We start from the raw sequence: 24,419 nt of genomic DNA, 5'->3' as shown, positions 1-24,419 counted from the left end.
GGAACCTAATTGTCTAAATTTTTAAAAATATATTTTTATGTTTTAAATAAGCTCAAGACATGCCAACCTATTTACCCAAAAAATTATTTCTGTACACTTGATTTTTGAAGAATTATTTTCATAATGCTTTCTAGTGTCTTTATCAATTGATATTAAGCCACATCTGGGTACTGTTCATGCATTGCTTTTTAATGCCCTGAGTATCAAGCACACTGATCTAGTTCATTCATGTTCAGATTCTATTAGCTACCCTACTAGATGAAATGCCCATACTCATTCCCAGCTATCCTGCAGGAGGTTTGGGATGCAATAATCTTAAATTGCAAAGGAACATCCAGATGGAACAAATTACTGACAAAAGTAAAAACCACACTGACAACATATTTAATAAGAAAGATACCATGATTTAATAAGTTAAAATAAAACATCATGAATACAAACAATGATTCACTTAAGTTTAAAGTCAGATCAGTGAGTAAACACAAGTTCTGTACTGATTCTCTAGTAGACATTTCTATCAAGCTACAATTGATTTCATTGTAAGTCATGTAGCAAGGAGTTGCACTAGATTTGGCGTAGGCTTTGATGACTTTATTTACTGCTTCCAGAAAATCTTTCTCTGTAGCCATCTTCCTATGAACCCTGATAGCAAACATTCCAGCTTCTGTGCCAACACTACGAATTTCCACTCCTATTGATAAAAGCAAATAAAAAAGTAAAAATAAAAAAACAACAATAGACCTCTTGTTTTTTAACCAATGCATTAACAAACAAATGATTAATTCAAAACTTAGAAAAAAAGCATAAAAACACAGACAATATGGAGTCACTATCAAAATAATCAGTATGACAAGATTCTAAATAAATACTATTCAGATTTATTTCTCTTATAACCACGGCATGGGGGGGGGTCAGCAGCCCAAACCAACCTAAGAAAAATAGACAAGGTTCAAAATATTGGTCTAAGGATAATGACAGGAGCAATGAAAACAACACCCATAAGAGCTATGGAGAAAACCGCTGCACAAAACTGGCACAAAAACCATCTCAAAAGGACCAATTTCATACAGGAATCTCTAAGCCTAAAAAAGAAACACCAACTTGAAAAAATTACTCTGGAATCCTCAATAAACTATAATGAATCTCCACCCTGGGACGAAAGCCCTCTTCCTACTATAAGGGACCATATTGAAAACATAAAAAGAAAATCTGTTAACAGAGCTCAAGGAAATAGTGAACTGTTTTCTACATACCAATTACCCTAGCAATCAGTGGATCAGATTTTACACGGATGGCTCATCCCATAAAGCCACCACAAATGGAGGAGCTGGAATACTTATCAAATGGCCAGATGGAGGAAAACTAGAAAAATCCATTGCAACTGGAGAGCTCTCGGACTGTCACCGAGCAGAAAGGGAAGCACTAGCACTAGCTGCTACCATGCTAGCAAATCATCAAAGTTCCCCACAAAGTCAGATTGTCTTTCTAACCGATGCGAAAACAACCCTCCAAAGGTTGCAAAACTCTGATTCCTCTTATATTAAACACCTCAGAACAGCACTTACAAAGCTCAACAACAACAGCAAAAAAACTGTTATCAATGGATACCAGCTCATATACAACTAGAAGAAAATGAGAAGGCTGACACACTCGCCAAGAGTGGGAGAACCAACTCACAAATAAACTCTGCACTCTATCCAGAAGAAATGAAGAAATTAATTGTACATAAAATAAATGAGAAATGGACGAGCTCTCATCCAAATCACAAGAAAGATGACGCTTACTATAAGCTATCCCGACAAGACCAACGTCTTTTGACTCAGGACTGGACACAACAGAATGCGACAACACATATAACGCAAGCTCAAAATTGGAACTAGTCATATGAACACTCCAACATAACAATGAGAACGAAGAAGAAGAAGAAGAATTTCTCTTTTAATGTAAGTTGATTCAAATGGAAATCTAGGTTTACTTCTGTATACCATTATCAAGAGTAGATGAGAAGACATTAACATTAAGAGTGTTTGTTGAGAGGAAAGAACATAGTTTGTGAGAGAATTAAATTTGTAAACAGTTATTGTTTACAAATTTAATTCTCTCATTGTGGTAACTACATTATGATGAATACACAGTTTTTAAAGCTAATGTACATTAAAATGAAGTAATTGCTATCATACATGAATTTGTCAATAATAGAAATAGTATCAAGTATTAGATTGCAGAGTGAAAGTATAAACTTGAATGGAAGAAAGAGAAAGTAGTCAAGTCTAAACATCAAAGTATGACTAGGAAAATCTCAATGTAATGTCTCAACACCAAATATGACTAGCAAAGTCTCATCTCAACATCAAATAGGATTAGGAAAGTCTCACTGTAATATCTCAACATTAAATTTGAGTACTTCTTTGAACCCAGCTTGGTAAAATAGTTTCAATAGCTCTAATAACTTTATGGAGTCTTATGTTCTAAGCAAGTTGCAATCAGGCAACTGATTGTTGGCTTAAAAGGCTAAAAGGCAGCCATAAATGTTTTGTAGTCATTGATTGTCATATGGTTAGGGTTAGTGAATGTTTTATGTAGTGGCTGATTATAAGCTTTCAATAAAGTTTCGCCACTTTGCATTTTAAGGGTTCTTATTTAGGATTTTAATGTATTAATCTGGAGTCATTTAATTTTTTACCAAATAAATATCCTTGCTCTTTCCATTCACTACAAGTTATTCCTTTATTTTTCTAATTATTTTTTTATAGAGCGCATCTTTCATGCTTATAACTTGCTCATGGTCTAATCTCTTATAGTGGAAACTTGGAGTAAAAAGGTTTCTGTACTGCATTTAGAGGCTCAGCAAACACAACTAAGCTCAATTAAGATTTGAGCTCAAGCCCCATTGATAGGGAGCCAAGAGATTTTATCCAAAACAGCTAAACATCACACTCTTTTAACATTGTTCATTACCCCATAAATATAAACATAATAATGTGAATACATACCTGTACTGTTTGGGCATAATCTAGCCAGCAGCTCATAACGAATATCTTTCTCTACACTCATAGATCTAGCATGTATTTTACATATATGTGTACGGCCCTGCAAAATGATAAGTGTCATGTAATAATTCATGAAATGTTAATATTCAATAAAAAAAAAAAGTTATAACAAATAAAAAGTTGTAGTAACATAAAGAGAAACTAAACATTTAATCTTCTGAAAACAGGTATTTTAATTTCGGGATCTTTAGCGTACCTCGGAGTCAACCCAGCTCTAATGGGTACCTAATATAAGTTAGGGAAAAGGAAAGGCGGTTGGTCATTGTGCTGGTGACATGACAACCTTGTTAACCATGGGCTACAGAAACAGACCTTTTCATCATCTGCCAATAGACTTTATTTTACTTTTTAGAAAGCTAATGCTTCCAATTAATACAGTTTATGTTCATAGCCCATTGATAAATCTAAAAAAAATATTCGTGGGGCATTGACCTTTTGACCCTAATGCTGAGGTTCAAATGTCTATAACTTTGAAACAATAAAGCAATTGAAATGTAGGTAAAAGTTGGCAACATAAATATCAGACATTTTAAATAAAATTGTGTGGCTTTGGACATTTTGTGTCTTAAATTATTGTTAATTATTATTATTAATTGTTATTATTAATTATATATATCAGTTATAAGCATTCTTGGCTACCAAGTGAAAATACATTTTTACACCAACAATGTTGCCAACAATATTCTAACATTCCTTACATATTTCAAAAAGAATAAAAATTAAAATCCTTAAGTTTCTTTCTTTAAATCATAAAAAAAAATCATACATATAAACATTACACATTCGATAATTTATAAATGCTAAGCTATAAACTGCTTGAGTATGTATCTGATGAGAGCTTCAATTGAAATCACATTGTAGACAAGGTATTTTTGATTTGATGCAGAGTTGCGCTTGATGAGAGCCTAAAGGAAAGACTCACAGATATCCTCCTCCCCCCACTTCACATGTCAACAAAAGATATTGACCCAGAATGCACTGTGCTTGCTATAGGAGCATGGAAGTTATGCTAATCAAAAGCAATAATAATACAAGCAATAATAAACAGCATGACTACTAGCCAGAGATGAAGGCTTCAATTCAGCTTTTATGACCAAATTTTTAAAAGCATGAACTAAAAATGTAAGTCATTCAGTGTTGCCAGACATAAGCACTGTAATGAACATCTTCACCATCACTTGTTCCATAAGTTGGATGGATCACTGGGTCAACAGAGATGCTGCCCATCAAAGCTTTTCTGCTTTTCTCTTAGTGATAAATCTGAAATGTTGACAAATTACCTTTCTATGTTTCTCTGCTGGCTCAAAACCAAGGACTTTACCAACAAAATAAAACTCTCCATCTAATGAGGTTTGTATCGTCTCTGCTTTTTGATAGCCATGTTGCTTCCCTAAAAATGCAAAATATTTAAAATTTCTTTAGAAAATGTTATGTACTCTTGTTTTCACTATTTTTGTCTAACAGCCTATAAGCATAACTGACACAACTAGAATGACAATTTAAAATAAAAACTAGGAAAGTTTATATCATACAAAGCAAGATAGAAAAAGGTTCATCATGGTCCACTAGCAGGTTACTAGAGACAGTTATCTATCTTAGAAATAATTTTTTTAGAGTGATTATATCTGTACCAAAAAAAAATAAATTATGTTTCATATCACATTAACAAGCAGTTTGTGACACTTATGCATCAATGAAGTTGCAAGCATAAAAAAAGATACTACTTCTATAATATACTAGCATTACCCTTGGTTCTTCCACCTGATTTGTTCTCAGGCTATACATTGTTTATTTTGGCTAAAAACATTTTTTTTTCTGCACTTCCAATAAAATTTCCTGCATTTTATTTTCAGCCCAAAAAGCCTAGTATCAATTACATTGAATTCATAAAGACACATACTTTTGGTGTTTGAATTCTAAGAACACTTTTCTCCCCATCCTCAAACAAACAAAAATGGTACATACAATCTTCTTTCTTCTTCCTTCTCATTTTTTTATTGGAGCATTCAGATGACTGGACCAGTATATGAGATTATTTTCGCAGTGGTTTCCAAATCAGGGAACTCTCCATATAGTTTTCTTTCTATTGGGGTGTTTTGGGGCCAGTGTCATGTACAGCCTCTTGGTAAAGAGAGCAGTTTTGGAGGAGATGGTCAGCATTCTCTGGTGACACTCCAAATGGGCAGATTTCAGTTTCTCATTTTGATCTTCTGATACATATGTTGTCGAATTCTCTTGTGTCTGGTCCTGCAGAAAAAAAAATTATTTTAGATGTTTATCTCCCATGAAACAGTTCTAAAGGCACATCACTAGTCATGATTTAGTTTATCTTTACATATGAATTTTTTTTTAATTTGGTCAGTTGTAGCACCTTTATCTGGACATGCATCTTATACACATTTAAAAATATTTGACACTTATATTTATAGCCTATCAAGATCAAATAGCCTGGGAACGACATGGCCTAAATTGTGCCCATGTGCCTAAACTCAAAACTCAAACCCTGATTACCACAAACAGGGAGGTGCGGTGGCTGAGTAGTAAGGCGCTTAGCTTCTGAACCAGGGTCCATGGCTCAAATCCTGGTAAAGACCCAGCTCTATTGGGTACCTGACATTAGTTAGGGAAAAAGTAAAGTGGTTTGTCATTTTGTTGGCCACATGACACCCTCGTTAGCCGTAGGCCACAGAATCAGATAACCTTTACATCATCTGACCTATAGACAACAAGATCGGAAAGGGCAACTTTATTTATTTTTTTTTACCACAAACAGTTTACACAAACCCCCCCCCCCCCCCTCTCCAGAAAAGAAAAAAACTTTTTTACTTTCATAAATAAAAAGGATGGTAAATGTTATGTCTATAAAACATTACCTAGAAACAAACATTGCAGTCCTTTTGCTTTAACTTCCTCATCTCAGCTTTGAAGGGGAACTACCTATGCACAAAATAAACACAGTTAAATAGATTGAACTCAAATTCTAGAAAGTCAATGAAATTTACATAAAAAAGTTATTTAGAAAATGAACTTTTCTCCAAGTCTTCATCCAGCCTTTCCTTCTGTTTTAATCAGAAATTGCATTGATATTGTCATTACAAGTCCTTTCAAAATGTTTTGAGTCAAGTCTAACTCTATTTTTCAATTATCACACTTGAGATTTTGCTGCTAATCTTTTGCCCTTTGTCAACAATCAGCCTAATGTGTGGAAGACATTTGTATAGGCCATGCAGAGCTGAGATTGTTATCTGTGACATTTGTTTTTACACATCAATATTATGCAAACCCTCTTTTTCCATGCATATTTTTCATCATCTGATGCAGACAAAGCTGTTGTCCTTCAAGGATCCAATAGTTTTCTTTTGAATTTTCACCTGTCTTTCAAAACAGGTTTTACTTTGGCCTTAAATGTGTGTTCCACTGCCTTCTTGAGAGCTTAATTGTCTCTATCAGAAAGCATCAGTTGCCAGCTACTCTCATCTACACCAGTGCCAGTGTTGATATTACCTTCTGTCCTCTAATTTGCAAAAAAAAAATATCACTTTTTAGCATGAGACGAATAAAAAAAATGCCAGAGGTAGTAAAAAGATAAATCTGATTCAAACCTTATCTTCAACTCCTTGAAAGAAACCCATTGGTGCTTGAATGTTGTGTGATGGATGGGAGACCTATCCTTATAAAGTTCTTTGCCATCTTGATCTAGAGGAGCTAAGAAAATATCCAAGATACCGGCTTTCAAATCTGAGAGTATCTAGCATCGAAATCTCAAGATCACTGCTCCCAAAGTGACTAAACATCTGACAGTAAATAAAAAAAAATATAAAAAACAATTAATATTTATTTTTTCTTGTATTGGACAAAGCATGTATTATTAATATTATATTATTATAGACAATAAGGTCTGAAAGGGGAACTTTTTTTTATGCTTTTTTTTTAAAGAAAATTCTAAATAATGAACTGATAGTGAGGTTAACAATGATCATGTATAAGGCTTGTCTTGGAGTCCAAAGATTAGTGAGGAGTGCAGTATTTCCCATGGCTGCGCAGCCCCAGCAACAAAAAGCAACACAAATATGTATTTGCAAATACAGACAAAAATATACCACTCAAGGCTGAATTCATTCATAGAAATTTATGGCAGAATACATAGAACTATGAGAAGTAAATAGCTTGGCAGACAGAAACATGACCTGTAAATTACTTGATAGGGCTAGGGTTATAATTGATGAAATTTAACAGTAGACTTCAAATAAGAAAAGAATGTTAATGTATGTTAAATTACAGGTTTCACTAGTTTAGCTAATAGCAACTTGAATATTATTTTACACTTGGTAACTACATGCTTCAACTTTACTCTGTGCAAAGTGCAGTCCTACCTTGATTTCTATCAAGTGATTCTCCAGCCTACATGTTTCAGTTCTTTACCAGCCATTAACATAAGACAATCAAAGCCATATTGTAAATCATGTGGAATATCTGAATTTTTCTTCTCTTCTACAGCAAGATGTCTTCACTTAATGCATAATTCCCCTAGAATGAAGAAGATAAGATAATCCATGCATTGTTAACAGAAAGATGTCAATTAACTGTGATGTCATCCTCTGAGCTGAGTCAGCTAGAGCTGCTCCCAATGTTTATCCCTGTCAAGAATGCCTTGCTTTGGCAAGTCTTTCAAAACCTTTTACAACTTACACCTTCAAGTGTCTTTCAATGAACAAATCATGTTGATCATCTGCCAACATAAAGAAGTATACATAGATATTAGCATTTCAAAGTCATGGGCCAAAAGCTCAGTCATTTTTCATTTCGCTTCTATATCAATATTTTGATTTTTTTTGTCGGCTAAATGATTTGTGTACCTCATAGGAAAACATGGGGTCCAGGGTTTGAACCTCAATGAAGATTGGGATTTTGAATTTTTAGGGTGCCCCTCAGTCACCCACTCTAATGGGTAACTGACTTTAGGTGGGGAAAATTAAGGTGGTTAGTCATTGTGCTGGACACATGACGACCTGCTCATTAACCACTGGCCATAGAAACATTCCCTTGACATCATTTGCTCCATAGATCGCAAGGTCTGAAAGGTAAACTTTACTTTTTGTAATACTTTTTTAAAAATTAATATCCACTGTGCATCCCATTACTTCTTACTTATGTACAATAGATTTCTCTTTTCCCTTCCTTGTGTTTCTTGAATCAAGTTCCTTTTTATAGAGCATTTTGATACCTCCACAAAGCCAACGGATTATATTATTTGTCATAATGTCCAAAAGTAGAAACTAATTATTTTATAATGAGAATGTGGGTATAAGTGTTGTCTATCCAGTACCCAAAACTACACATTTTTCATGAAAAAATCAACAAATTAAACATATTGAAAAGGTAATAAAAAATTAACAAGGATTATGTGAAGGTCTTTCCAAATTTTATTAATATTTGTGGTTAAACAGTAGAGTTCTTTTTATTTGTTTAAATAGATCATTAAGTGTAATACTTCAAGACCTATATCTAGTTCCTAATCTTCAGACAGGTGATCATGGATAAAATCTGAACATTTTCATTTCAATGTATGGATTCTATGGTGGAAAAATGTTCTACAACTTCTGCAAAGATCATGCTCTGTTTTATCCACCATGGTCAAACATATCAACCTTAGACAAACAGTATCCACCCTAGATAAACAGTATCCACCTTAAACAAACAGTATCCATTTCTAAATAAAAAAATACATACAGATAATATTCTTTACATATTAAAAGAAAAAGAGAAAGATTACCTGAGGTGACCAGACACCATCAGTATAGCAATATTTTTTTGAGATATCAGTTACTGGTTCGGAAACTGCAGATGGATCAGTCACTGTACAAAACTTGGTCAGTAAAATTTGAAAAGTAGACAACTTCATGGTAAACAATAAAATCGCCACCTGAAAACACAAATAAACAATAAGAGGATGTAGACACACAAATTATTACAATGTATGATTTTAATTCAATGTGAGCCAAAGGAATAGTTATAACCTTATATAGCCTTAAACACATCAAACATTTGAACTAGTGACCAATACTGCACCACATTTTAAGGATAAATGTATAAAATATACAGCTATTTTATTTGAATAAATGTGAATATTAAAGTCAATATAAACAAATATGAGACTGTGTGACAAAAGTGTAACTTAAATATTACATACTGTTTGTGTTTTTTTTTCTCTGTGTTCTCATTATAAATTGTAGGGTTAATAATAATAATAATATATATTTATTGAAGATGAACTCCATTCTTTTCAGATCAGGCAGCTTTGCATACAATCTTTATTCTAAAGGACTGTTGGGGGCCAGTATTTTGAATGGGCCTCATGATAAAACAAGGCCACATGTTCTTTTCACTAGTTTCAACATCCAGAATAAGTGTTGCCTCATTATGTTGTGCCCTGTTCAAAGGTGAAAAATAATTCATTGACTGTGTCCTGATAGAATGTAACATGCATCCTTAATCCTGATGTTTGAGTGACAACTGTTTTGGTTTTGGTTAATACTAATCTTTTTTTTCTTTTTCTCTTCCAGATATAGTGGAATTTAAGAAAAGAAAAAGTAAAGTACCACTTTCAGACCTTGTGGTCTATAGGGCAGATGATGTAAAGGTCATCTGTTCCTGTGGCCTATGGTTAACCAGGGTGTCATGTGTCCAACCACCTTTACTTTTCCCTAACTAATGTCAGGTACCCATTAGAGCTGGGTGGATTCAAGAGGTGCCCAAAGATCCCAAAATTAAAAACCCCAGTCTTCAGCAGGATTCAAACCATGCACCCTGGTTCAGTAGCCAAGTGCTTTACCACTTAGCCACTGCACCTCCCATGGAATTTAAGACTGCTTAGTTATTCTTCCATTTTGGCAGTGTCAGATTTTTCTTCTCCTCTATTTGAAAGTGTGCTGGGACCCATTGAAGAACAGTTTTCTTGCTATTATTGTTGAGATTTATAAGAGCTGTCCTGACTTTTTTGATAGAGGAGGCATCAGATTTTTTTAAACATTAGAAAGAAATGTTTATTCATTAGAAAGTGCATCTGAGAGATCGCCAGTGGCAATTAAATTTTCTAATCTTTCTCAATTGAGCCATTTATTGAATAAGACAGCTCCTCTGTTACTGGTGGATTCTTAAGATGATCCATCTGTATAATTGACCCACTAGTTATTGGTTTATTAGATTTGTAGAAAAATATTCACCATTTTCTTGAGATCTTTCTGTTTGGTTTGGTTTGGTTATGTTTTCAATACTGTCTCATAGCAAAAAGAGAGCTTAGGTCCCAGGGAAGAGAGTCATTGCACTGTTTAACTGATTCATAAATTATATTTTATAAGTGGTGTTTCTTTGTTTGAGATTCTTGTATGAAATGGTCTTTTCAGTTAGTTTTGAGTGCCAGACTTGTGGGTTTAAGTTTTGAGTGGGTAGCTCTCTTAGGTTTCCATTTTAGTAAACTGAGTAAGGATTATTATTTCTCTTATTTTGTCCAGAGAAACCAGGGAAAAAATGATCTCTTCCATTGCTTTGAAGGTTGTTGTTTTAATTGTTTGGAGTTTAGTTTTTGTTTTACTTTTTTACTTTGTCTATTTTCTGTAGAATTGACTGCTGAATCATATGATGTAGCACTGTGTTCTATAGTGATGTAGCTGGTAAATTTCTTTTTCAAAATGTAATTTGCTTATGGAAGCTCACAGCCTGCTAGGTGGTTGGTGTTAGCCTTCCCTGGTTGTCCAAGAAGTCTACATCTGAGTTGCCAGTTACACTGATGTGATTTGGTATCCACTTCATCTAGTGTGTTGTAGCTGGTACATTTCTATTTCAAAATTTTGTGATTTGGTATCCGCTGCATCTAGCGAGTTGTAGCTGGTACATTTCTATTTTAAAATGTTGTGACTTGCTCCAAATTAATATTTCCATTTTATATCTTGTACAATTTCACTTTTTTTTAGTTGACTTTATAGACTGTCATTTTATTCATACTGCCATGTAAGATCTTTAAATTTGTTGAACCATGGATTGGGCATTAGAGCTGGGTGGACTCAGAGGTGCCCAGTCTTCACTAGGATTCATAGCCGGGACCCCCAGTATGAAAGTCAAGAGCTTTACCACTCAGCCACCACGCCTCCATCAAATTGATTAGGCTAAAAGTAGTCCTACAAGTTCTTTGAGTGAAAAGAAAACAGTGTTTAATGAATAAAAAAGGGAAGAAGAAACTTTTTTTTTTCCCACTAAAGTAAATCTAAGTAAAGTTCCCCTTTCAGACCTTACAATCTAGGGGGCTGAGGATGTAAAGGTCATCTGTTTCTGTGGCCCATGGTTAATGAGATTGCCAGCACAACAACCAGCCGCCTTTACCTTCCCCATCACACCAGGTACCTTTAGGTTGGTAGACATAGTCATGTGATCAGGGCACGGCACACATATTGTTGGTAAAAATCTGGTTTCTATGCACAGTCAACACAAGCTTTTAGGCACTTACCATGGATAAGTCGAGCAAAGAAAGATATAGTCAGAAACAAATACTAATTCTTACACTTTGAAAGCAAGCCAGCATAATAAAGAAAATGATTTGCTGCCCTCCTTGTGTTTTTTTTTTTAAATATTAAAAAAAAAATTTAAAAAAATACATGTTTTGTAAAATGTTTTACTTATTTCGGATGTTCCTTCAAAGTTGAAGATAATTACTTCCTAGTCCAAACCTCCCGCAGGACGGCGGGGGATGGGAGCGGGCAGGGTTTGAACCCCTGACCATCGATAAGTCCGAACGACAGTCCAGCGTGCTTATCCAGATCTCTTCACTTATAATCTTGTTCTACTGAAAGTGCTTACACAATCACAAAGGATGAGTTCAAGGTATTCCGAATAAATTTTATTGTTAGACCTAGATTAGATCTAGATCTACTAATAACTAATCTAGACTAGATTCTAGATCTATATTCTAACTATTTAAGTTAGCATATCTAGACTACTATATTCATAATATTGTTTGACATAAATGTAGAATCAGATTGAATAGTCAATATTTATTATTGTCGAGAGCAGTGTTTCTCAAACTGTGTGCCGCCGAAGATTTGCAGGTGTGCCGAGGAGTTTTCAGAATGCCACACGTGCAGCGTTACACAGGTTTGCGTACTATTAAATTTTTATTTTACCTTGGGACGACATCCCAACTTGCAACAACCAGTAATAGTAGTGGATCGCTACATTATGACGGAAAGGGGTGTTAGCTCTTCAGGTTATGGAGTTGTCCACTATACATATATTATTATAATGACTCAAATGTAGGCCGCCTTAGCAGACGCTCAGCAGTTCTTGAATTGGTAACGATTATAATAAGCGATGTGTTTCATGTAAATTTTGTAGGTGTATGCTAATAATAACAAATTATTACTAAGCCTTAGTCATTGTTATCCATGGAGAAATACGTTGGTAAGAATGAAACTGCGAAAGCGTTCAATGAAAAGCATGGAACCAAACAAAGGTACAAAGAGGATTACATCGGATATGGTTTCAAATCTTCAGGACCTGAAGATTCTCCATTGTCATTCTGTCTGATCTGCAATTCAGCTCTGTTGAATGAGGCGCTTGTTCCAAGCAAATTGAAGAGACACTTGGAAACAAAACATCCAGCTGTAAAAGCGCAACCGAAGGAATACTTCAAAAACTTTTATTCAGTTCATAAAGGATGAAAAATGTGTCAACAAATTCTTATTTTAAAAAGACTTACCAACTACGAAGATTTTTAAGTGGTGAACGAAAACATTTTGCTATTCAAAGTACAGTGGAGACAAACTGTGTCAGCGTTTGCACCGATGGCTGTCCTTCCATGCAGGGAAATAGAAAGGGATTCTTCACTCTTGTGCGTCAAGAAAATCCAAATGTATTAGTTGTTCACTGCATGATCCACAGAGAAGCTCTTGCCTTCAAATATTTGATGTCTGTTCTGGATCAAGTGATTGAAGTTGTAAACTTCCTCAAATCTCGACCGCTTGCATTCTGACTTTCCTCAGAGCTTTGTGAAGCAATGGATTCAGACTACTAATGTCTCCTGTATCACACCAACGTTTGTTGGCTCTCCAGGGGAAAAGTGTTAAAGCATGTCGTCCAACTCAAGGCTGAGCTGATTTCATTCTTGGAGGCTGAAAAAAAAAAAAAAAAAGACTTTGGATTTTCTATTCATGACGAGATTTGGTGGGTTAAGGTGACATTTCTCTCTGATTTATTTGACAAATTAAATTCATTGAATTGAAGTCTTCAAGGACCATCGGAAACCATCATCATTGCATCCTCAAAACTAAAATCATTTGGTTAAAATTGATTGTCTTTGTGGCAAAGTAAAATCACGAAAGGACTGCTTTCGTACTTACAATGAATGTGCTTCAAATAAAGAAATCACCCCCGAAATTCTGGACACTTTGAAACACCTGCAGTCAGCATTGCAGCATTACTTCTCAACAGTTTGAAGTAATGAATATAAACGGGTCAGCTCTCCATTTGGAAACAATGAAGCTACAAATTTTACAACTAAAGAAGAAGAGCAGCTCAATGATTTAAAAAACGATGCAATTCTTAAGTCAAGTTTGCAGAGAAAGTTTGGATTTCAATCAACAAGTTATATCCTGTAATCAATTTAAAAGCAATCAAAATAATTCTTCCATTTACATCTTTATGGTTTTGTGAGTTTGGATTTTCAGCACTGACTGAAATCAAATCTAAGAAAAGAGAGAGACTTCTTACAAAAGACGATGAAATGCGAATTTGTTTGTCGACTTTGGAGCCTCGATTAGATCACATTTGCTCTCAAAAACAGGCACAACATTCACATTAAACATAATACTGAAAAACAGGCAAAATCTATTTTTCTTTTTATTATAAAACATCTGTTGCTCTTTGTGGTGTGCCGCGAAATTTTTGTAGTTTGTTTACTGTGCCGGCAGACAAAAAAGTTTGAGAAACACTGGTCTAGAGCTAGATCAACATTGTTGTAACATATAATGTAGGCCTACATAGATTGTGATAGAGATCTACTCTCTACTCAAGCCTTCAAGGTCTAGTATTCTAGATGTAGATCTATGGCTACATAGATCATAGATATATTATATACAAAATCTGGATGATGTCTCAGATTAGAGTGTGACTAGATCTAGAGTCTAGCCTACATAATGCTTAGGCTTAGTAGATCATTCTAGATCTCATCTAGACTCTATAGAATAGATCTAGAAAATCTAGATACATCTAAAATCTACATCTCTCTGTTGCTGCATATTTTAAGCATATGAAACTTAATTTTTATCCAATAGATATAGCTAGATCTAGTCTTCACTTCTAGGTCACTTGATAAGATAAATAAATTTAGCTTTTATGTAGCACTACTTTCATGCTTATAGTTATAGTATGCTCAGAGCGCTATGGTCCAATCTCATTGGACTATAGTTACAGATAATAGTTACTTATTATTAAATACTAGTATTATATAGATCAGATCTAGCATCTAAACCAAAGAAAACTTTACTATCCAGTTTAGATCTAAGTCTAGGGCTGAAGACTTTTTAAAGTTTATTTTAGGACTAGGCTCATCAAGACTAGTAACTTGTTGATAAATCTAATGGTCCTAGATCTGTGTTTCTTTTACAACTTTCAAATGCTCTTTAAGATTTGAAGCTAATTACACCATAGCCCAAACCTTTTGGCTGTTGCGGCTGAAGCACTTCACTAGTCTCAATTGAATTTTTGGTGTAAACTAGGGTTTTGAATTTCTATATTTTTAGGATGCTTCGAAGTCCAACCAATTCTTTATATTACAAGAGTTCTACATCTATTATTAAAATGTTATTGCTATTTTTACTTTTGAAAATGTCTACAGGCTTACAAGAGTTTAGCAGCTTACAACCAGTTCCTAGATGGTTGGGTTCAAGATGTTATGGCTTTTAAACCACTAGCAAAGGTAAGTAATAAATATTGTTATATTATAGTTAATATCTTGATATTCAAAGGTATTTACATGTATATGAGACCAATGTCTTGATATGTACAGGTATTTTAAATAATTTTTTTTTCTTTTTAATAGGTCTTCACTCTCAGTGGTTAGCATGTACTGCAGCCCTGGATAGTAATAAGTCAAGATAATAGTGAACAAATAGATGCTATCTTACTAGATTTTTCTAAGGCTTTTGACAAAGTTCACCACCATAGTTTGCTTAAAAAATTAAAATATTTCGGCATTAATGGTCCACTGCATCAGTGGATTAAAGATTTTCTGATAGGGAGAGAACAAACTGTAATAATAAATGGCTCTAAATTGTAATGACACAAGATGCATAGAAGTTGATGTGAATCGGGTTTTTCGATAGTAATGTGACGAGTAAGAACAGAGTAGGATTACGAACAAGAAGAATAACGGACAAGACACCTAAGAGGACGACGCTAGGCTAGCGACGACAGAGGACTGTGCCCTTTTTATTGTTTATTAAATTGTTGAAGTTATTAGCCTGCGTTATTAAGTATATTCTTGATTCATTCTGTTGCTGTGTCATATGGACTCGCATGCACCATTAACATATATATACTCATCAACAAAATAGACCATCAACAGATGTGGCGACCCCGACGGCCAGGGCGTCATTTTGATCTACAATCTAGTTAACTTCATGTTCTGGATATATCTATCTACAATTCTACACTTGGCGAAGTACACTGGAGAAGTACTGGATTAACATTCGTTTATTTCTACTAGATCTACCCTACGTCTGTGCTAATTATCTGGACTGCAGCTGGATTTTGGCATCTTTGTTCCAGTGGATCTAGACTTTCTATTAGAGAAAATTCGAAACCGTTACCAGCGTCTAGCTTTGTCAGCCAGGTTGGATATTTTTAGATTGAACCTGGATCTATATATAGATCTATATTGACTATTTTTATCTATTGTGTCTGAATCTAGAACTATTTTGTCCGTTGAAGTGATCTAGGGCAGTCCGTCGTCAGTATACCTCTACCTATATACCTCAAGAGTGAAGATACCTCATTTTGTCAGGTTTATCTGTTTATTGTGAGTACGGAAAGTCACCTGAGTCTACATATCTAGTATTTACAAGCTGACCGTTGGAGTCACCTTGTCAGGTTAGTTTTTCAAGCTATTGACTGTTGTAGTGTTGCTAAGCTTGGAATCTAATCTACACACGAGTGATGGTATACCCTACTACCACACTGCATGACCATCTATTCAACTTGTAAAGTTGACTAATTTATATTCATCAAAAGAGAGAGTTGGACTTTGTCATTTTTTTTACCTCTCTTGAGACAGCACCACCAGCTTGTCTCAGTATTGACTTATGTTCCTGACCTAAAGACAGAAGTCAGCACCATACCAACAGATCATCAAGTGGAACCGGAACCTTGGAACCTGACTAGAGGACTTTATCTGAGAACCGTACCATACCGTGGCAGCACCAGGAGAGATTGGCCTAACTCAGTACTGCCTGTCGAATAGCCTTTGTGGGAGCACACCTTGCCTTACCTAAGACTAAGACAGTGGGGAACTTGTGTGGAACTGACCGTTGTAGCTCCGTGGACTGAACAAAGGGGATCTAACTAAAGATAAGTTTATTTTTTCTCTCCATTATATTTATTAAATTAAGTCTATTAGGGACAGTAGATCTTTGTTAAGAGCAGGTTGCCTGATAAGGGCGTCATTATAGGACACATTAGAAAGTGGACCTGCTCCATTTAATAAAGTCTCGATGATTGTTTAGATTGTCTTGTTTTGTTCGTATCCACGTACATTTTATTTTTTTTAGAAGTCAAGTCATCTTTATTTGTCTCTTTCAGTGTATACTTCCTCTAAAAAGTCTCATCTCATTAGAATAGATTTATTTTTTTGTGTCTTATTACGTTTATTTTACATTATTCTTATTATATATTAGTAATTTTATCTTAAGTAGATAAGGTAAGCCACGTATGCAACAGTATGATAAATTACACCCAATAATTTATGTAAGTAGGAAATTATCTGATACTGAGAAGAGATACAGTGTCATAGAGAAGGAGGCTTTAGCTGTTGTTTGGGTTGTAACTAAGTTGGAAAGCTATTTACTGGGAAACAAATTCATATTGTTATCTGATCAAAGGCCTCTAAAGTTTATGCAAGAAAAAAGTATTAAAAATGGTAGATTATACAGGTGGTTTCTAATTTTACAAGAATATAATTTTCAATTAGAGGCTATTAGGGGAGAAATTAATATTGTAGCTGACATGTTGTCAAGAGTTACAGTGAGATAAACTGGTGTAAATAATGATTATTCATTTTGATTTGTTTATGCATGTATATATATGTATATGTTCTAGTCAATGGGTATGAATAAGTTGTTTATATATGAATACTATATTTTATTTCCTTTAAAGGAAGATAACTCAGTAAAATATAAATTGGGAATTTTATTAAATCAAGGGAGATAATTATAAAAAAAAAATTTCCAATAATTAAAGTCAAAGGTGTAAATTAAAGTAAGTATGATCATCTACAGTCATTATTTTTTTTATATAATCATTATCATTCATTAGTAAAAGGCTAGGTCAGTTTGGAAATGGTAAGTGGAGAGAAAATATACTTATTGGTACCCAACAAAAAAGTTAGGTAGAATAATTTGGAAAGCTGTTTTGACACAAATATTACATTTTGTCTGACAGGAAAGGTTTGGTGTGATGTGAGGCGATCAACCATGTACATATAGCCAATAACAGTATTTACTCTGAACAACTCTGTTTTATGCCTATGGAGTCAGCAAAGGCATCTTCGTATGTGGACTATATACATGTGTATTTATTCTGAAAAACTCTGTTTTATGTCTGTGGAATCGACAAAGGCATCGTCGTATGGGGACTGTATACATGTCTTGATGGACTTAGTACTATTGGTTGGTGAAAATATTACACTGGACTATACTATTTTATCGTCAATGACAGGAGTGATGATTGTACATATTGTTTTCTTGGTGTCAACATTCAACTACAGTGTGAACTTTGTGACATACAAACATGGACACCAGGAACTGATGAAGATGGGAAACATGATGATGTCCATCAAGATCAAGATATATGTTTGTTTTGTCTTTCCCCAAAAATTTTGGCCATGTATATTGTACAGACATGACAGTAGGGATAGTGTTTTAGACTGAAAAAAAAATTGACAAAATTTTTTTTTTTTGATAAAGGGGGGAGGAAATATGTAATGACACAAGATGCGTAGAAGTTGATGTGAATCTGGTTTTTCCTAAGTAATGTGACGAGTAAGAACAGAGTAGGATTGCGAACAAGAAGAATAACGGACAAGACGCCTAAGAGGACGACGCTAGGCTAGCGACGATAGAGGACTGTGCCCTTTTTATTGTTTATTAAATTGTTGAAGTTATCAGCCTGCGTTATTAAGTATATTCTTGATTCATTCTGTTGTTGTGTCATATGGACTCGCATGCACCATTAACATATATATACTCAGCAACAAAATAGACCATCAACTAAATCAACACCGATAACAGTAAACTCAGGTGTACCTCAAGGAACAGTCTTGGGTCCAATACTATTTTTAATTTACATAAATGATTTACCAAATTGCATTACTTCAGGAACAAAAGTCAGATTATTTGCAGACGATTGCATAATATATAGAACAATAAAAACAACACAAGACACAGATATTTTACAAAGAGAATTAGATGAATTACAGAAATGGGAATCAAATTGGAGCATGTCTTTCCACCCAGAAAAATGTCAGTTGTTAAGAGTAACAAAAAAACTAAAACAAATTAATTCCCCTTATCTTATTCATGGCAAACCAGTAACACAGACTAAAAACGCAAAATACCTAGGTGTTATAATAAATGAAAAACTATCATGGAATCCACATATTGATGAAACTACAAAAAAATCAAACATAGCATTAGGATTTATTAAAAGAAATTTCTATAAATCAAATAAGAACATAAAACTAAAATGTTATTTAACCTTGGTTAGGCCAATAATAGAATATGCATCCTCCGTTTGGGACCCCTCAACTCAAGAAAACATTAAGAAACTGGAACAGACACAAAATAGAGCAGTGAGATTCATAACAAACGAATATTCACATTTGACTAGAGTAACACCTTTAGTAAAATCACTAAATTTAGAAAGCCTTCAGGACAAAAGTAAAGTAGCAATCATACATAAAACACTGAACCATAATCTTCAAATACAAAATTTAATAAAATACTCTGAAAGACACAAAGATAAAGGCACATTCCTCGTCCCATATGCTAGGACAAATTTGTACAAATACTCCTTCTTCCCTAGTACTATTAGAGCATGGAATGGGTTACCTGAGCTAGCCAGGAAAACCAGGGACTTGGCAGAATTTAAGTCATTGGTTAATATGCATGACTAAATGCATGACGCGTAGGACGTAATCATCTTCTTTTTTGAAGTAACGTCTGTATTATATAAGAAGAAGATGGTATTATTCTATCAGCCCACTGTTCTTGTATAGTTGGACTTGGTGAGTCCTGCACTCATGTGGCAGACATGGATCCTTGAGTCAAATAACCTACTCACTGAAGCCCAGGCTGGCTTTAGAAAAGGCAGATCAACAGAAAATCAAATTGCCTTCATCACACAAGTAATAGAAGACGGCTTTCGAGAAAAGAAACCAACAACAATTGTGTGGGTTGACTTAGAAAAAGCATTTGACAAAGTCTGAGAACAAGGTCTCTTGCTCAAGCTAATCCAGCATCACATATCCCAAAGAATGTACAACTAGATAAAGGAATACCTAAATAATAGAAAAGCCTTAGTTTGCATGCAAGGACAAAGAAGCCGCACAGTGGGTATAAAAAATGGCGTCCCCCAAGGAGGAGTCCTATCCCCAACACTTTTCCTAATATTCATAAACGATCTACCTAGAAAAGTTAAAAGCAGCATGTATGCAGATGACCTTGCCATAATTAGCACAGAAGAATATGTAGGAACATCGAAATTTCGATTACAAGATGCTCTTGATAAACTCAATAATTGGTCCAAAGACTGGGGCATGTCCATCAACACAAAAAAGACCACATATACCATATTCTCACTGTCAACAAAACAACAAACAATAAAATTAACATTAGATTTGGAAGCTTTAGAAAAAAATGACAGCCCTACTTATCTTGGAGTCACCTATGACCCGAGACTAACCTGGAAAAACCAAATAGATAAAACACAGAGTAAAGGCATCCAGAGACTATCCCTCTTGAAAAAATTAGCTGGCACAGATTGGGGAGCTAATCACAACATCCTAAAAAAGACCTATACCAGTTATGTAAGACCTGTATGGTGCCACAGCATGGGGCTCAGCAGCCCAAACCAACCTAAGAAAAATAGACAAGGTTCAAAATATTGGTCAAAGGATAATGACAGGAGCAATAAAAACAACACCCATAAGAGCTATGGAGGAAACCGCTGCCCTGATCTCTCTGGATGAAAGAAGAGAAATAAAAATCCTTTCCCAATTCACTAAATTGGAAACCTTGGAGAGGCACCCACTCAGAACAAAAATCCACAAAACTGGCACAAAAAAACGTCTCAAAAGGACCAATTTCATACAGGAATCTCTAAACCTAAAAAAGAAACACCAACTTGAAAAAATTACTCTGGAATCCTCAATACACTATAATGAATCTCTACCCTGGGACGAAAGCCCTCTTCCTACTACAAGGGACCATATTGAAAACATAAAAAGAAAATCTGATTACAGACCAACAGAGCTCAAGGAAATAGTGAACTGTTTTCTACATAGCAATCAGTGGATCAGAGTTTACACGGATGGCTCATCCCATAAAGCCACCACAAATGGAGGAGCTGGAATACTTATCGAATGGCCAGATGGAGGAAAACTAGAAAAATCCATTGCAACTGGAGAGTTCTCTGACAGTCACAGAGCAGAAAGGGAAGCACTAGCACTAGCTGCTACCATGTTAGCAAATCATCCAAGTTCCCCTCACAGTCAGATTGTCTTTCTAACAGACGTGAAAACAACCCTCCAAAGCTTGCAAAAGTTTGATTCCCCTCATATTAAAAACCTCAGAACAGCACTTACAAAGCTCAACAACAACAGCAAAAAAACTGTTATCCAATGGATACCAGCTCACATACAACTAGCAGGAAATGAGAAGGCTGACACACTCGCCAAGAGTGGGAGAACAAACTCACAAATAAACTCTGCACTCTATCCAGAAGAAATGAAGAAATTAATTGTAGATAAAATAAATGAGAAATGGACGAACTCCCATCCAAATCACAAGAAAGATGACGCTTACTATAAGCTATCCCGACAAGACCAACGTCTAATCTTTCGACTCAGGACCGGACACAACAGAATGCGACAACACATGTTCCGGAAGCTCAAAATTGGAACCAGTGAAATCTGCCCATGTGGAGTATCACCAGAAAATGCCGACTCTACCAAGAGGCCTGCATAAGACATTGGCCCCAAATCACCCCAATAGAAAGAAAACTATATGGAGAGCTCCCTGATTTGGAAACCACTGGGCAGTTCATCTCATGTACTGGTCTAGTCATATGAACACTCCAACATAACAATGAGAACGATGAAGAAGAAGAAGAAATGTGGCAGACACTTTATTTATGCTGGAAGCCAACACCAGGCTCAAAGACAGTAAGACAGTTACAGGCTTGTTATCTTACTGGATAAATCCATCAGAGCTTAAAAAGGTTTTGCCAACTAAGGTTTCTGAGATTGATATCACCTCATTAAAAAACAAAAAGTTACATTTGATTCTCTTGTGAACAACATCACTTCTAAAAATAAAAATTTAAAGGCTATTAAATCCAAAGAAACTATAAGGCTTAGTATAAATATTTTTAATTCATTTATTGAAAGTAATGAGTTCCAATCAGATATTTTACTGTGTTGTGCTAATAGGAAGAATAGGTTTGTGCCTGTGCTTTAACGCTGCTAGGTCTCTCAATGAAAATTTCAAAACAGTCATTTATTACTGTCATCTTCCTGTCATAAGTACAAATAAATTTTTTGGGCCTGAGACTCTCCTTATTGGGCCAGAAAATCAAATCGGATATGTCGACATACATAACATCCAAAACAGTACATGAATATCTTAGATCAGGGGTGGGCAACCTTTTTGTATCGAGGGCCGCATTATTTTAAAAATTGGGAATGGCGGGCCGCATATTTATATACAACTTATAGAGACACTCTAAGCTAACTGTGTAGAATGTCTTTTAATTCATATTTACACTGTATTATATTCATGTTTCTTTTTTTTCCCCACACTTCACGTTAAGAAATTACAACAAGAATTAGCAATTATTTAAACCAATTTTACGATTTTTTTTTTCAAATTGCTGTTGTCATTTTACATTAAAATATCCTGACAAATATACAGTTGTACTTAATGTGCAGTATTTTACTTTTTACACTCGTGCATGATGTTCCGGAACTGTGGAACTAGCTTACTAGTTTCTATCCTTGTAACTGCTGTCAAATTACAGTCAGTCAAAATCGACCAGTAGTAATACTTGTTTAGTTTCCACAAAGGAAAAGGCTTGTTCACTGAATGAGACAATATATGTTCTGGAAGTTAAATGTCGGGACTAGAGAAACTTGCCCATCACCAGAGAATGCTGACCATGTCCTTCAATGGTGCATTCTAAATCAAGAGACTCGAACAAGACTTTGGCCCAAAAACCCTCCTAAAGAACAAAAACTAAAAAAACAAACAATTTTTATTTGTTACTACTAGGTCTAAATCTATTGACTAGATCTAGTGAAATCTAGTCTAGATTATTCTAGATCTACTTGATTATCTATCCTTTTCTAATTCTAGGGCTCTACTCTAGTCACACTAGATCTTGTATATAGTTCTAGATCTAAAATAATTTAAGAGTCTACTAGTACTAGTCTAGATCTATAATCTATATCTAATAAGTCCTCTATGTCTAAGAACACAGATTATAATAATTATATTAGAGATCTAAATATTTATGTCTAAATCTATAGTCTATAATAGACTTATTAAGAACTAAATTTACATAATGATACATAGAAATCTAGAATCTAGAGATCTATCACCTTCTAAGTCTATTTCTAGATAGATCTAGAGTCTACTTCTAGATCTAGTTATCTAGTGCTAGCCCTACTTCTAGATCTAGAAACTAATTTAGACTATGTAATAAGAAAAGTAGATCTAGATCTAATACTAGTAATAGCCTTATTTAGGCCTTAGACTTACTGTGTCTAAGTCTAAGTCAAGTTAATTAATTAATTTAGGTCTAGATCTTTAATAACGTTTTTTTTTTAAATCCTTTTGAAAGTTTCTTAGATTACTTAGAAACCAGTTCAATGAGTTAGTGTTGGAATTAGAATAGTCAGATCTATTTGATCTATGAAAGTATGATAATCTATCAAATCATCTAAAATCTAAAAAACAATCTAGACTAGATTAGATCTAGATCTATTGAAATATATTCATTCTAATCTAAATCTAGTCTAGATTCTAGATGTAGAAGTCTAGTGACCTAGACCTATCTAGATCTAGGACTAAGTTCACTAAGACTAGATTCCTAGATTGTCTAGGTCTAGAGATGATGATAGATAATAGATAGCTAGTTATAGTAGAGTACTGTAGTAGAGCCATTGTCGTGAAAAAAAGGGATTTGAATGGAATATTTGGCTAATTAGCACTTACTAGATTCTAAGAATAGATCTAATTCTAATATCTAGACCTAGACTACTAGATCAGTAGATCTAGAGATCTATGTCTAGAACTAGATGTAGATCTCATCTAGATCTAGTCTTCAACCATTTCTTCGTAAATTTAGGACACACCGGGTCCGGAAGTAGATGAAATGTAAACAATAAACACAGACCTATATATATTTTATTTTGCACTCAGTATTTTCAATTCGCACTATTAATAAATAATGATAAAATGGCAATTTTTTTTTAGTGTCGGAATTCAGGCTTGGCGGAACAAAAAATCGTGAATGCGGAACGGCGGAACATGTGAGCTTTTTTGATGATTCTGCGGGCCGTTTCCGCATAATGCGGGACTATAGGCATGTCTGCTGTAGGTGTCAGCAGGCTGCATAAAACATTCCGCTGGGCCACATCCAGCCCCCGGGACGTAATTTGCCCACCCCTGTCTTAGATGCAGTTGTGGGATGAATTTTAAACATATCAGCTAATACATAGGCTGGTTTACCTAGAATATTTGAAATAATGTGTGTTAAAAAAAATAATTTGTGTACATTCATAATTGTAGTAGTTAAATTGTATATAAATATGTATAAATGTGAGACAGT

The 24,419-nt window shown here is 34.7% G+C and overlaps 1 protein-coding gene across 6 annotated transcripts; it reads right to left on the bottom strand.

Annotated features, from left to right (window-relative positions):
- LOC129924808 (uncharacterized) lies at positions 1-24,033 on the bottom strand. Of its 6 annotated transcripts, none has more exons than XM_056022011.1 (10): positions 23,804-24,033; positions 12,799-13,210; positions 8,824-8,973; positions 7,424-7,779; positions 6,653-6,844; positions 5,924-5,987; positions 5,016-5,297; positions 4,331-4,440; positions 2,994-3,090; positions 9-691 (listed from the first exon to the last, which is right to left on the bottom strand). In XM_056022011.1, exons 7-10 carry the CDS (start codon positions 5,038-5,040, stop codon positions 255-257), a joined length of 669 nt encoding a protein of 222 aa, XP_055877986.1. In that variant the 5' UTR covers positions 5,041-5,297; positions 5,924-5,987; positions 6,653-6,844; positions 7,424-7,779; positions 8,824-8,973; positions 12,799-13,210; positions 23,804-24,033; the 3' UTR covers positions 9-254. The 6 variants fall into 6 exon arrangements, with proteins under 6 accessions (XP_055877992.1, XP_055877986.1, XP_055877987.1 ...); XM_056022012.1 differs by having other exon boundaries at positions 7,424-7,577; XM_056022013.1 differs by lacking the exon at positions 5,924-5,987.
- Positions 24,034-24,419: the final 386 nt, after the last annotated feature.

This window comes from Biomphalaria glabrata, chromosome 2 (genome assembly GCF_947242115.1).
Source record: "Biomphalaria glabrata chromosome 2, xgBioGlab47.1, whole genome shotgun sequence".
Classification (NCBI taxonomy): domain Eukaryota; kingdom Metazoa; phylum Mollusca; class Gastropoda; family Planorbidae; genus Biomphalaria; species Biomphalaria glabrata.
This window is presented reverse-complemented; position numbering and strand designations above follow the sequence as displayed.

Bases quoted from the DNA above. Each gene is read 5' to 3' on its own strand.
- LOC129924808 (XM_056022011.1), bottom strand. From the start codon at position 5,040: ATGAGAAGGAAGAAGAAAGAAGATT. The intron at 3,091-4,330 runs GTAATTTGTCAA...ATCATTTTGCAG, and splicing joins CAGCAGAGAAACATAGAAAG to GGCCGTACACATATATGTAA. The intron at 692-2,993 runs GTATGTATTCAC...TTTTATCAATAG, and splicing joins ATTATGCCCAAACAGTACAG to GAGTGGAAATTCGTAGTGTT.